Consider the following 14,349-nt stretch of genomic DNA (forward strand, 5'->3'; position numbering starts at 1 on the left):
GGCTAGCCAGGAGAGCTGCAATGTCATTTGCGTAATTGTCCTCTGCTCAGCTGGAATTTGGAAGAATATCTGCAGTTACCTCTCATTGCTCAGCCTGCACCAGGGATTCATGGCTGCACAAAGGCTGCCTTTGCTATTGCACTGGGATGCTTGTAAATCCTTAAGTTTTTTAATCTTTCTTTCCACTATTATCACATTTAGCTTGGCTGATGCTAATATGCTCAGGAGTTTTGGTGATGCTAATATGCTCAGGAGTTTTGGTGGACCTTACATATATGTTTTATTAATAAAACAGTGCTGCGAGACAAAAGTGATTGCGATTAGTGTGACCAAGAAACGGTATCTGCTTAATACTCTGAGGATCAGTTTATCTTTGGGTAGAAAAGAGACACATTTGTCAGAAGTAAACCCACTGGGCTAAGTGGGTTTTTTAGAAATAACAGTGGATTTATAGTGTGCTGCTGGTTCCTACTTCTAATGTTTGGGAAATTATCTTTCAGAGAGAAAATATTCAAGAGAAAAAAATTGCAACTACTATCGACTAGAACAGGAATGTTTCCTGTTTGAGAATGAAGTGTACTCAGCGCCGCTGGCGAAAGAACAAATTTAAGGATGTACGATGGGCCAGATGGAGAATTTGGTCTGGTTTTGTGGTTGCTGTTCTGTAAACTGATTTTAGCACTGCAGTCCCTTCTGCTCCTCGCAGATAAATGGACCCTTTACCGCCAGGCAGAACCGAAGCCAAACGTAGTTTTCCAAAATTGTATCCAATTCTCCCCTGAAGCCTGCGCCCTGCACCACTGCTCGGCAACGAGATGCACAAAGAGCAAAGGCGATAACAAAGCACAACCCGGCTAATTAGGTCAGAGCCGAGCCGCCTGCGGATGCGACCACTGCAGCCCTCCTCCTCCTCCGGAACGTGGAAACCCCCCGCTCCGCTCCGCTCGCCGCCGGGCACCGCAGCTTTTCCCGGCGCTGAAGCGGCCCCTCGGCCGAGCGGCGCCGCTCGCTGCCCGCCGCCGAAAAGCTCCCCCCTGCTCCGCGGGGGCTGCCCCGCCGCCGGCCCGGGGCCGGGGCTCCCACCGGGGCCGCCGAGCGGGGCTAAGCGCCGCCCCTCGCCCCCTCTCTCGCTCCTTCCCTCCTTCCTCCCTCCCTCGCTCCCTCCCTCCCTCGCTCCGCCAGCCCTGCCCCGCCGCCGCCGCGCCGGCCCCGAGCGCTCCCCGCGCCGCTGCTCCGCCAGCCGGCCCGCCGCCGCCGCTGCTCGGCCCCGGCCGGGCGGGGACTTGGCAGGAACTCCCGGGGAGAGAGCGAGAGTGCCTGCCCCCGCTGCCGCCGCTCCGCTGTGGCTTTTGGGTGGAGGAGGAGGAGGAAGGTCTGGGCTCGGCCGAGGAGCAGCAGCCGCCGCCGCCGGAGAGGAAGAGACAGGAGGGAGAGAGAGACGGAGAGGCGGCTGGAGCCCCCCAAAGTGCCCCCCCATCCCTGCACTGCAGGCTACATTTCCAGCTTCATGGGCAAAGTGTGGAAACAGCAGATGTACCCCCAGTACACCACCTACTACTACCCCCAGTATCTGCAGGCGAAGGTAGGGTACGGCACGCCGGGCGGTGCGGCGGGTCTGAGGCTGGCCGCGCTCCAGCGCGGCTGGCCAGGGCCGAGCCCGGACGGGGGCTCCGCGACGCGGGGCACGGCCCGGGGGAGGCGGTCAGGTTGCACCGGGGGACGGAGACAGGAAAGAGCCGGCAGCCCCTTCCTGCCGCCCGCCGCCGCCGCCCCGGGAGCGCCGCCGGGGAGCGCCGCCGGCAGCCCCCGGGCCGCCCGCGGCCGCCGTGCTCCCCGCCGCGCTCCCACTCCTTCTCCTCGCTCCCGACCGTGCCGTCTCCGACCTGTCTCCTTCCCTCTCGCCTTCCCCCTCCCGCCGGCGGTCCCTCCTCTTCCCCAGGGCTCTCGGCGTGTCTCCTCCTTCCCAACCACGTCCTCGGCCACCCCGCTGCAAAGCGGAGCTCTGCGGAGCCCCGCTCCTGCTGCCTTCGCCGAGCGCAGCCCCCTCGAACGCAGGGAAACGACCCAAACTTTAGCCGGCAGGCCCCGAACGGGGGCTGTCCGCTGGCGATAGCCGCACTTTCAGCTGGGGCGGGGGTGCTTTGACATCCTGCGGGGTGGCAGGGCGTGCTTATTGCTGTCATGGGGGTGGCCGTAATTCCACTTAAATACGGACACTGAGGAGGCTGCTGGACTCGGGTGGATACTCATTGTCTGTGGAGTTGGACCTTTGTGAGCTGCCACCTCGCAGTTTACAAACTGGATTAAAAACGCATTAAGGGTCCAGCTCCTGATGGTTAATGTTGTACGCGGGTAGCTGTTCTTTGCAGGAAAATTGATGTTAGTAGTTCTTGTGGTGGTGGGTCCCCACCTTTTTTTTCCTCTTTCTCCTTCAAGTCTGTAAGGGCAGCCAGGCCCACTGCTCTAGAAGCATCATGCTGCAAACTGGCAGATGCAGAGGTGGTTGCATCAGCTGTCTGGAACATTTAGTATGAGCCTCTCCAACCACCAGTGTCACTCCTCACAAATAAAAACAGACCCATATGAGGCTTCAATGTGTGAACTTTTTTTAGAGGTTATAACCATGGTGTGGGGTTTTTTTTGGTGGTGGTTTTTTTTTTGATGTTGTTTTTTTTGCTCTTGAAGCGTCCTGCCTGTGTGGCAATGACAGGACAAGAATCCCCTTCTCTTTATCTGCACACTTGATATGCTCTTCTTTTTATTGTGTTCTGTTTTACTATATTGTGAAATGTAACTTATACTGCTTGGCTGAAAAATAAATTCGATTTGACAGTCATGAGATGTTTTACAAGTCAGCAATGAGGAGGCTTTGAAATGTGCTTTCATATATACAGAAATTGATAGAAATGTGATGAAGGTCTTTAGGTGATTTGAAATGACTAATCTCTTAAATGTGTAATCGACATCAGGCTAAATAGTACAGTCTGCAGCCATTTAAAGATTATGCTGCAGAGTAATCACTTCAGTACTATTTAGCTATATATTTTTAATGCATTATTTTTAAGAAAGGTAGCGTGCCTGAAGGACAGCCTTTTGCATCACTTAGCTGTATGACTAGATAAATATTCTCAAATGAAAAACTGTCTTTGTTCAGAAACTTTTACCTTCATGATTTTGTATGGCATTAGTAAGTTACGAACCAAGTACATAACATTGAATATATATATAAAGCAATGTCACTCGGCTTTTTTGACCTGTAAATAATTGAAGAGGGAGATAAACTGTAATAGCTTACTGTACTTATTAGAGTATGATCCTAGAAATCCATGATCCTATGAGAAAGCTTGATGGACCATCTTTTGAAAATGTTTCCTGTACAGATAATTTAATATTGATTTGTATTACAGTCAATGACATCTTCAAAACATCTTGCAGTCTTTGCTATAAAATTATACAGCCTGAAATTACATTACTCTGTTTCAGCAGAGAGAACACACAGCCATTTGACCTACACACATGAAATCCAATATCTGGGATCCAGTGAAAGTTTCCTGTTTTCAGAGATCTTGATTTTATAAAGGAAATAAAAGAAAAAAGGTGGCTCCTTGGTGTAGATAAAAGGACCAGTAAATGTAAGTTTTGATATTCAACTATGCAGAATTCAGTAATGTAAGCAATCTTCTCACTATGGATCCTCTCTGAACATGTAGAAAAATTAATTTAATTCATAGTTTTCAGCTGTTCTATTCTTTGGGCCCTAAAACAACCCATTGTCCAGTACATGAACTGTTTCAGTAATTCTGGAGAAATCTTTGGGTTTTATTAAAGACAAATTATAATAGAATTGAATAGCCTTTGCTGAATGTATGACAGGTTATGGTACATGATTACACTGGGGGAGGTAAGAGATTTTGAATCTAGAAGTTTTGCTTCCCATCTTATCCTTATTTAAGTAATGATGGAAAATCTGCTGACTAATAAACTGCAAATCGATAATTAGGAGATGACAGGAATTGCTTGAAGATGGATTTTTCTGTAGAGAGCTCAAAAATACTCATTAGAAATTGCATGCATTCCTAATGGCTCTTTAGGTTAAAATGTTGATGTGGTCAGCTATTTTAATTGCTACAAAATATGTTATAGATTTTAAAAACAGATTTTGTATTTGTCTGTTATGATCTTCACAATCTTATTCATGAAGTATTCAAGCTGGTTCAGTCATATATTCTGGGAGGAAATATAAACATTTGCTGTGATTCAGCACCTCCCTCCCCCTAATCTTAGGGAGCTCAGCATCAAAAGAGATTAGTGAAACCATGGACTTAAATGAAATGAACAGAATAAACATTGGAAGAATGTGTAAGGCTTTTAATATGAAAAATCATTATGGCAATGAAAATAGTTTGAAATGGTTTCAAGTTGAAGCTTGTAAAACCTTCTGCATTTTTGGGACTGCCACAATTTTTACTCTGGCAAATGATATGTTTGACATATCTGTTGAATTTTTGTGTCTTCTAATGAATGTATGCTTTAGGATAGTTCCTATATTGCAGCATTGTATGGCATGTCAGAGAGCATAAAAAATATTTTCCAAGTTCAATGGATGTTTCTAAAGGTTTAGATACTTTCTTTAACCATATTTCTGTAACATTGCTTTTCAAATTTCAACTCAGTTGTATTTCAGTTCCTTACTTACTATTTTATTTGCAATGAAGAGATCCTGTATTTCAACATTTTAGAAAATGATGTTAATTAAGATTGTATGTGTTTTACTAATGCTTCAAGGCCTCTCAGACCAGGAGTAAAATCTGACTGTGCTAGGCAAAGTATTGTAACATTTAACAAGACAGAGTACACATAAACAAATATAAAGGTATATATACATCTCTAGGCCAAAACTTCTCTGTTTGCTTTGGTCAAGTAAGAAATAAAAGTGAATTTATGTTTTGTTTTCCTTCACCTAAATATCAAATGGAATTCAGGGACACGATGCACACAAATAAATTGTGATAACTAGCTGTATTACTGGTTTTTCCTTGGACAATAATGAGACAATATGACTAATTTTACTGATAGGTTTCTGTATCATAAAGGAAAGTTCTTTGTATAAGAGAGAGTTAGTAGAAAATGGCAACATTTCCTATAGATAGCATGCTTTATTTAAAGTGCAAGCATTTAATAGTCATAGATAATATTTATGTGATACTTGAATTCTATTTCTTTTGTATGATACTAGGTAGCAACAAGCCAGAAGAAATGAAATCTTGTGAATCTTGCTAAATTACCTTAGAGTAGGCTTCTAACTGTATAATTTGGTAGCTACAAAATTAGTGCCCTGGCAGCTATGAAAAGAACTAATATTTCTAGAAGTTTGTGTAGGTTTGTAGGCAGGACTGTAGATTAATGTAAGCTTGTAGTGAGCAGGCAGATTCTGCCATGTCAAAAACTTATTTTCAGGCTGTTGACAGCAAACTTTGAAATTGGAACATTTAATTTTTATCCAAGCCTGTTGATGGCAGAGTAAGTAGGAAATCAGTTAACAGGGAACTTACTGCAGTGTTAAACAAAGCAGATATGAAACTTTCTTATTAGGAGACACTGGATAATCCACAGTTTAGTGCCAGTGTATGAAGTTAATAGACCGAGGTAGAACCTTCTGGTTTAGATCCTTCTAAAGCAGAAGCGGTAGGACCCTTTAATGGTTTGCTGCTAATGAATACCTTTAGTCACCACATTCTATGCCAAGCACAGATCTATTGCCCTTTAAAAAGTTTTACTAGCTTATGAGCTGAGTTTAATCAGCATAAATTATTACTAATTCTAATCAGTTTAGTTAGATTTATTCCATATGCACTATGACTGCAAAATCTGTACATAGTAAAAGACAAGTTTACAGTAACACAGAGTATGCGTGTTTATGTTTATAAGGTTGGACAGAAATAATTTGCACACTTCTTATTGTGGGAAGTTACATATAAATTGTCCATAATTGTGATCTCTCTGGTTCTTGACTGGACTTAGAAATCCATTTAAAAAAAAAAAAAAAGCACAGGTTAGCTGCCGGCAAACTTTTTGGCTCCACGCAGTTACCTGATCCTGTTAGCCTCCTCAGCCTCTTGAATGTGTTCTCTCCCATTCTGGCTAGGCTGGGATTTTGTTGTGCAACTATCCAAAGAATTCCTTTAAAAAGTGTACCACACTATGGAAGGGAAAGAAGTGTAAAATATACCAATTTTAAGAAAAACTTGAGAGTGCTGGTGGTGAGGTGATCCCTCCAGCTCTATAAAATAATCTCAGGGGATGTAAAATACGGAGAAATGAAGAGTGTTCTCTAGAAAGAGCATTTTCTCTTCTTCCAAACATCCCAGTCCAAAACTGGGAGTGCCTGTTTGCATCCATCCATCAGACAGGCCAGTGACTTTTTGTCACTGGTCACAATGATTGTTTTATGTAATTGTTCCAGCTGGCTTATTTTGTGTGGGGCATCTCTATCCTTGTCCCAGTTATAGCTCCTTTTCACTTTTGAAGTTTAGTTCAGGTGGCTTGCTATGAATTAGAAATATGTCCTTCAGAAAGTGTTTCTAGAAACTGTTGCTAGAATAATTCCTGTATATGCCACAGTTGAAGCCTTTCTAGAAATGAATTGAGTGAAGTTCATACAAAGCTCTGCAAATTTTCGTCCTCCTTGCCTTGAATTACTCCAGTTTGGAATTATTCTGTATCAGGGCCTCTCTTGAGAAGTAATGTCACGTTAGCCCCATGAGCAAATACGCATTAGAAGCAGGATGTAACCAGGTATATTGTTAATAGTAGTGACTTCAGGAAGGTTTAAACCTAGATATTCCACACTGGGAGTATTGTTTGGTGGAGTCAAGAAGGACGTATGTTAATGTACCATGTATGTTAATGTACATAATTGTAACTATCTAAATAACTCTGATAAAGGTGCATGAAATGTAGAAACACTTCACAACATTATCATCTTGAAGACTGGCTTCACTGAAGTCAACAGGAGTTTTGCCTTTGATTTCAGATGAGCAACATTTTATTTACTAGCAACTGGATTCACGCTTGGGTTATGCTGACCATGCTTAATTTGGGGGTGATTTGCAATGACATGATATTCATAATCTTCACTTCAGAGGAGCAAAAGTTAGGCAGTGCAACATACAGATTGTGTGATGGGGGCTGGAATCAAGGAGAAGTAGCAATGGCATCTGTAAAATGTGCCAGTTTTATATTTTTTCTAGGGAATCTTTTAAAAAGAGTTTTTAAAAAGCCACGACTTTCGTCCCTTAATCCAACCTCCTTAGAGAGAGGAATGGTATAAATATGCACTAGAGACTTAATTTGCAAATGACAAAGTAAAAAATATTTCCCCCACATCATTAATGGTAGAAATGACAGGTTCTTATTAGCTTTGTAATTTCTAGAAGTTTGAGGCTAAACTCATCCCTAGAGTACACTGTGCTTGGGGCTTCATTTGATACTGTGTGATTGGCCTCATTTAACAAATGTCAACAAAATCTTGGTCTCTCTCCTTGATTCAGTAATAACTTCACTGCTGACGTATGAGTCAGATCCCGAGTCTGATAGTCTTCTGGGACTGACTTTTACAGAAAAGTGATAAACCAATATATGACTTGAAAAAGGCTTGAAAAATTTATTCAGTGCTGTTTTCCTTTTGTGTTTGATTGTTAACCCCCCCAGGCACTGGGTGTGTTCCCAAACTGTGTCTATGAAGTTTATATCCAGCAGGTAGGCAACAGCTGTAAGAGACCAGAATTACACAATACGTCTGATTTGTACTAGTGTATTTTCTAGCTTTACCTTCAATGCAGGATCCCAAGGCAGTCATGAAAGGTGTGCAATAAGTTTGTGGGGGGAGAAGTTAATTTTCTTTGAATAAAATAGTTCTTTAAAGTATGTTTTCTTTCACAACTCAACTGTTACTCTTGGTAATGACTGTAGTTTTTTCTCATTACTTTTAAACCAGAGTTGAGCATGCTGTTTAGATTCTTAACCTTGTTTGTAAAGGGAACCCTATACTTCAAAATACTTTGCTTCTAGTTAGAGCATAAAACTTCAGGTCTCAGTCTCAAGGATGAAAATTCCTGAGAGTAAATTTCTAAGCTTCCACTTAGTGTTGAAAGAACAAAGAAAAGGTAGGCAAAATTATTGAAATTTTCCAATGGAGAATAATACAATGTAGTAAAGCATTATTTTCTAAATCTATTTTTCTATAAAACAATACCTTTCAGAAACATATCTCTTTAGGATATACACCAAAAAAACACCTCAGACACAATTTTTAAGCTGCTTTAAAGTCCAAACAGCAGTTTGAGCTGTCAAAGTTGATAGTAGATGCATCACTCTTACTCAGAAAGGTAATTGATGCTACTAATCCAGTGCTCCTAATAAATGACACTTCATTGTGATAGCAGTAAAGAAGTTTGAACAAAGGTGTAGTAATAAACTGGTAAATATAGCTTGGTACGGTTACGTATTTCAGTTTCAGTCTTCCAAGTAGTCATAATCAAGAGCAAATAACAGTGGCTTAAAAAAGAAATTGTTTTTAATGAAAGCATGCTTTTGGTTAGAGAAATAGTCCTGTGAAGAGATATGCTCAGAATTAGCCAAAAATATGCTACAAATTATATACTCATTTTTGTTGTATTGTATAGATTTTCTATGGCCTGTGCAAAGTAATGATCACAACTATTTCTACTGGAAGATCACCCACTTTATTAAAGAAGTGAAAAATGTTGGAAAAACATACTGATAAAAATCTGTTCTATCTGAGTTTAATTCATTTCAGTCAAAACACAGGCACACAACAGATTCAGGTCATATTTACTGTGGCTAATAGGTGATAATTATTATTTGACTTCATGCGTTTTCTTAGTCTTCCTCAGCTGAAAATACTGAGACCTGCATGTAAATGTAATTGCACTAAGTTCTAAGCTGAATTACATTATTTCAGAATTGAGGAAGACAAAGAGCTTGGACATGGGTATAATCAGGTACCATGGCTCACTTGTTGCATGGTAGCTTTTGAAGCCACTGTGCTCTGTTCATCGTCTGAGACCATAAGAATACATCTAGTCTCAATTGCTCTGACGTGATGAAAACATTGCAAAATATATTTAAGCTAAATTTCTGAAATCTCAGCATATGCATAAGGCCTGTGAAAAGTGCTTCAGAATCGTTCCAGGTAGAAAAACAGAGCTTACTGATGCAAAATGCAACTCAAAATGTTCAGTGTGACTCTTGTGCATTGAGAGGAAAGTATTGATCTTCTGTAGAGAGGTAGAGTGAACGGGCTTTACTTTGTGGATTTTACTACAGGTTAAGAACTGAATTCCCTTGCTTGTCTCTTGGCAACACACACTGACACAATTTCTATAGCAGTTTATAGGCTGTGGTAGTATCTGTGACCTCTTCTGTCCCTCAGGCCATAGCTACATAATCACTTTAATTTTACATAACTATGCACAGCAGCCAAAAAGGGCAGTCTTGTCTTTCCCCATTGCCCCCAGCAACTCATTCCTGTCCCTTCCCCTGTGCTGGCAATAGCATTCGTATGATCAGTCAGTGAGCTGAATCAAGAAACCAGTCTGCCTGAAAACTAACCCAGAAAACCCCAACTGTAATACATTTTTACAGTGGAGCAACTAATGAGATACTTAAGGAGTTTGAGATTTGCATAGCTATGGGTGAAGTCTCCAAGAAACGTACACCCTCTTGGGTCTCACTTTTGTACAACAAAATGGTGGTGCTTCACTTTTCTAAATAAAAGGCTTTCCATGTCCTTGGCCAAAAGGGCAAAAGATCCAAGCCAGAGGAAGATACAACAGAACGCTTAGGTTACCAAAATCTGTTGATTGCATATATATGCAGATAACTGCTAGCATCATTTTTTTACAACTTTATTTTCTCTTTTAGTGTTTTACATTGTGTTAGATGTTGGTGCATGAAGTGTTAAAAAACCATGTGAGTCTGTCTTTCATTCTTCATGACCAATGAGTGTGGAAGAAAGCGTGAAGTAAGTTGCTGAGAGGGCGTAAGTCAGGTATAGGCCTGGGAGGAAAGAAAGAATCAAATGTAAATGGGACTTCCAGAGGCCTTGTAGCATAGTGTTACATGTAACTTTCCATTTTCAGCACAGTGCAACATTGATATTTTATTTCATTCTGGGCAAAGAGGGGAGAAGGCTGGCACTTCAAATTAGCAGCAGCTGCAGAATTAAGACAAGGGTGTTAGTGACTCATTTGGAAAAGTACTAGCTAAAACATTCTGTCTCCTAGAAAAAACATTTAAGAAGGGTTTATGATATAAACTTTGCATTTCATGAATAGTGCCTGTGACCTCCTGGTTTCCTCTGGGTAGCTTTTCTGATTAGTGACCATTTGTTTGACAATTGCATATTAAAGTGAGGAGAATACATGGGGACATTTTGGAGGGGGAACCATCTCTGTTAACAGGGTCAAAGACTCCAGAATGCCTCTTACTTCTTTCAACCCAGTCAGCCAAAAATTCAGATTCTTATTGTTCCAGGTAGAAGGAAAAAAATGGTGATACTTAGTTGTTTCTTTGATGTAGCTGAATTATTGACAAAGAGCAGTCAAACTCCAGTTTCCCTGAACACAGGGATCTTGAATAATAGAAGCAGTTTCTTTGTTCTCAGTCCCAAATTCCTTTCTCCAATTCACTATTCTCTCTGTTTAGGCCTTTCACAGGACCATATACTCAGTGCTTATGTTTAGGTTGTTCTCTACTCTTTCCATATCTGTATTTGGGTGAGTTTTTTTCCCTCCTCTGATGAATATGTATATTTCCCTGTTTTATCCCCAGGTCCTACAAATGGCTTTATTTAGCTTTAAGAAGGGAAGGCTAAGAGGAGATCTAATAGCTGTCTAAATCTATCAAATGAGAATGTATAGACAAGGTGGAGCCAGACACTTCTTGGAGGTGCACAGGGATAGGATGACAGGATAATTCAGGTTGGAAGGGACTTCAGGAGCTCTCTAAGCCAACTTTCTGCTCAAAGCAGGGTTGTCTAGAAGATCAGACCAGGTTGCTCAGGGTCTTATCCAGTCTGGTCTTGAAAGCCTCTGAGGATGGAGATGCACAGCCTCTCTGCACAACCTGTTCCAATGCTGGCTGTCCTCACGGTGAATTTTTTTTTTCTTATTTCCAGTCTAAACCTCTCTTGTTTCAACTTATGCTCATTGACTCATCCTCACACCATGCACCACTGTAAGAAGCTGGCTCCTTCTCCTTGATAACCTCCTCAGAGGTTTCCATTCTACAAATGGAAAGCTGCTATTAAGTCCCACCAAAGCCTTCTCTTCTCCAGACCGAACAAGCCCCGTTCCTTCAGCTTTTCACAGAGCATGTGATCCAGCCCCCAGCCATCTTGACGGCCCTCCACTGAACTTGCTCTGTCTTATCAATGTCTTTCTTTTACTGGGGGCCCAAAGCTGCATGTAGCATTCTAGATGGGGTCTGTCAAATGGGGGGATAGTCACTTCCCTCACCCGAATGCAGCCCCGAAGGCACACCTTACTGCCAGAGGATGCTGCTGGCTTATGCTCGGCTTGCTGTCTGCCTCAGCCCCCCAGGTCTGTTCCAGCAGAGCTGCTCCCCAGCCAGTAAGTCCCCAGCCTACATCATTGCAAGGGACTCTTCCTTCCCAGGTGCAGAACTTTGCACTTCTCTGATATAAAAATGTTAAACACACCAGTCCCAGGATAGACCCTTGTAGTGCTCCACTTGGTACTGGCCTCCAGGTAGAGTATAACCCATTAACTGTGATTCTCTGAGCCTGACCATCCTGTTAGTTTCATTCCAATCTAGTTGTCCACTTGTCCAGACTATAATGTCTTTCCCTTGGGTCCAAGAATATAGTGGGACACAATGTCAAAGTCCTTGCTAAAATCAATGTGAATGACATTCACTGCTCTCCCCTTGTCTACAGATCTAGTAGTTTTATCATAGAAGGGAATAGGCAATAGGGTGCAACACAATGAACACAAGTTGTGACATGAGAAAATTGTAATTAGATACGCAGAAAATTTTTTTCACCATAAGGGTGGCCAAGCACCTGAACAGGTGCCAAGAGAGGCTCTGGAATCTCTTGGAGACAGTAAAAACTCAACTGGACAAGGTCCTGAGCAACCTGATCTAGTTGAACCTGCTCTTGGAGTGAAGTTGGACTAGATGACCTCCAGATGACCTTTCCAAACTAGTGTGTGATTCTGTAAGGTACACCCTGATAACTATAATCAGCATAAGAGGCTCTAACGTAACTGTTACTGTTCCTTCTATATTTCATCATTGTAAGCTGTGATATGTTATTTGGAAAGGAAAGGTATAGAAGGAATTCCCTTTTTCTATTTAATAGAACATGCATTCTACAAATATGCAAATGACATTTCAATAATTTCTTCATCATGCAAATTCCCTTATCCCATTTTAGCAAATATCTTGTTTAAGCTGCTTAAAATTTAAGGTTTTAGGTTTGTCTATTTGTTTGTGTTTCTCCTGGCAGAACATTATAGTGCTACAAAGCTATGCTGTAAATTGTGACAGACATGTATACATTCTCATACCAAACCACTTCCTTAGGCTGACATTTCTTGTTCCTGCATCAAATCTGAATTTGTTGATAAGTTTTTGTCTTGGACATGGATTAAAAATTAAATAAAACAATAACCCCAAATTAAATCTTGTTTCTTTCCAAGCAGACATTATTCAGAGGAACAGCAAAGAGTACTGAGGAAGGCAGTGTTCTGACTTGCTAGTAGAAAAAATGGGAAGAATTAGTGTGTTCCTGTTGCTCTTCACTGACAGTTCTGCTATATCTCAAGTGACTTTTCTTCCAAATTGAAGTAAGTTCATCAGCTGCAGAAACTATGGATATGTGAAGGGCTTCTAAACCCACCCACCCAGCTGCTTTAGCCCGCTCTGCTTTTATTAGCACTTCTTTCCAATCTCTTTTATATAGTCACTCCCCCATACTTTCTAAGGATTTTCAATGGCAGGTATAATAATAGGAAGCTCTCATGATCCCAAACAGTAAAGTTAATCTTAAAGATGCTGCTTCTACTAGATCTTAAAAAAAAAAAAAAAGAAAAATCACAGCTATAGTTGTCAGCCAGATTGATGATGAGAAAAACATGTAAAACCCACCAAATGTCAGTTCATCTTTACACTGCTAACTAAACAACATGATCATGGTTGTTCATTAATTCTGAAAATCAGGTTTCTTGTTAGGTGCCAGAATATATATTTAGGGACCTAAGACAGGATTAAGTTGGCCTTAAGATGACTTCCTCATGGCCAGAAAGTTCCAGAGACAGCAGCATTATCACTCCAAGTCATTATCACAGAAAAGAAATTACCTAATTGAACACTTCTTTATTTCCTTCTCTGCCCTGGAGTGTTTACCTTGATGGTGACTGGGCTATCTGAACATAAATAAAAGTGAAGATTTTTACAAAAATATAGAATTGGGAAGAAATGAAGAGAGATTTGTGCACTGGGGATGTTTCTGCCCTTAGGAATTTTAAATGCTGTTCTTGGACTTCTATTTAGTTGAGGGCCTGGGACTAGGGAGGAGTGTTATCCAGCATCTAACACTTACATGCTAAGTAGCCATGCATCTTTCTGGGAGAAATAGCAAAAAAACATGGTAAAAATGAAAGAACAATGACAGAAGTTTACTTTGCCATGTTGCCCCCAAAAGAGGCAGAAAAGCAACCATGCATATTTTATAACTGCTACCACTTTCCTTCCTTTAAAACTGAAAGTGGAATTACATGTCAGATGAATAATTGAATAATGAACAACTGAATAATAAATACTTTTTTGTTTTTACTCATATGAAATATAATGGGTCATTTTCCATGCTTACTTACACTCCATTCAGCTCTGTCAAGGTTAGTATAAATGGCTCCTCTTTTACTGATATTTATATGAAGTTTAGAAACGCATATATGTTGAACAACAGAACTCCTGCCATTTCCACAGCACACCTTTTTAAGAGTAGGGATTTATCTGAGTGTTGTCTTCCAAAATGTATTCCGTCTTTCTCACTGATGGAAAGCATGCTGCAACTCACCCAATCGCTTTTGTCATCCAGGGAGGATGCTGCAGACCCATGTGCTCTGGTGGTGGTTGCTGATACTTGTATATACACATTTTTAAAATGTGTTGCATATATAGTTTAGTTTAGATTTACCTACCAGTTGTTAGAGAATATTCACTGTTGATTCAATTTCCTTGATTGACTAGTTACTGTTATTCTTTGATTCTTGACAGTGTGGTGTCTACTCTGCAGGATAG

At 41.2% G+C, this 14,349-nt stretch overlaps 1 protein-coding gene across 2 annotated transcripts in view; it reads left to right on the plus strand.

Moving 5' to 3' along the window:
• The first annotated feature begins 1,410 nt into the window (after positions 1 to 1,410).
• The window catches only part of RBMS1 (RNA binding motif single stranded interacting protein 1), a 148,799-nt gene continuing 135,860 nt past the window's right edge, over positions 1,411 to 14,349 (plus strand). For both annotated transcript variants that reach the window (XM_050899611.1, XM_050899612.1), the window contains exon 1: positions 1,411 to 1,582. In XM_050899611.1, the coding sequence (XP_050755568.1) occupies positions 1,508 to 1,582 (75 nt within the window). In that variant the 5' untranslated portion in view covers positions 1,411 to 1,507. The remainder of the gene's footprint in view (positions 1,583 to 14,349) is intronic.

The sequence above is a fragment of the Gymnogyps californianus genome, chromosome 7 (genome assembly GCF_018139145.2).
Source record: "Gymnogyps californianus isolate 813 chromosome 7, ASM1813914v2, whole genome shotgun sequence".
NCBI classification, from domain to species: Eukaryota; Metazoa; Chordata; class Aves; order Accipitriformes; family Cathartidae; genus Gymnogyps; species Gymnogyps californianus.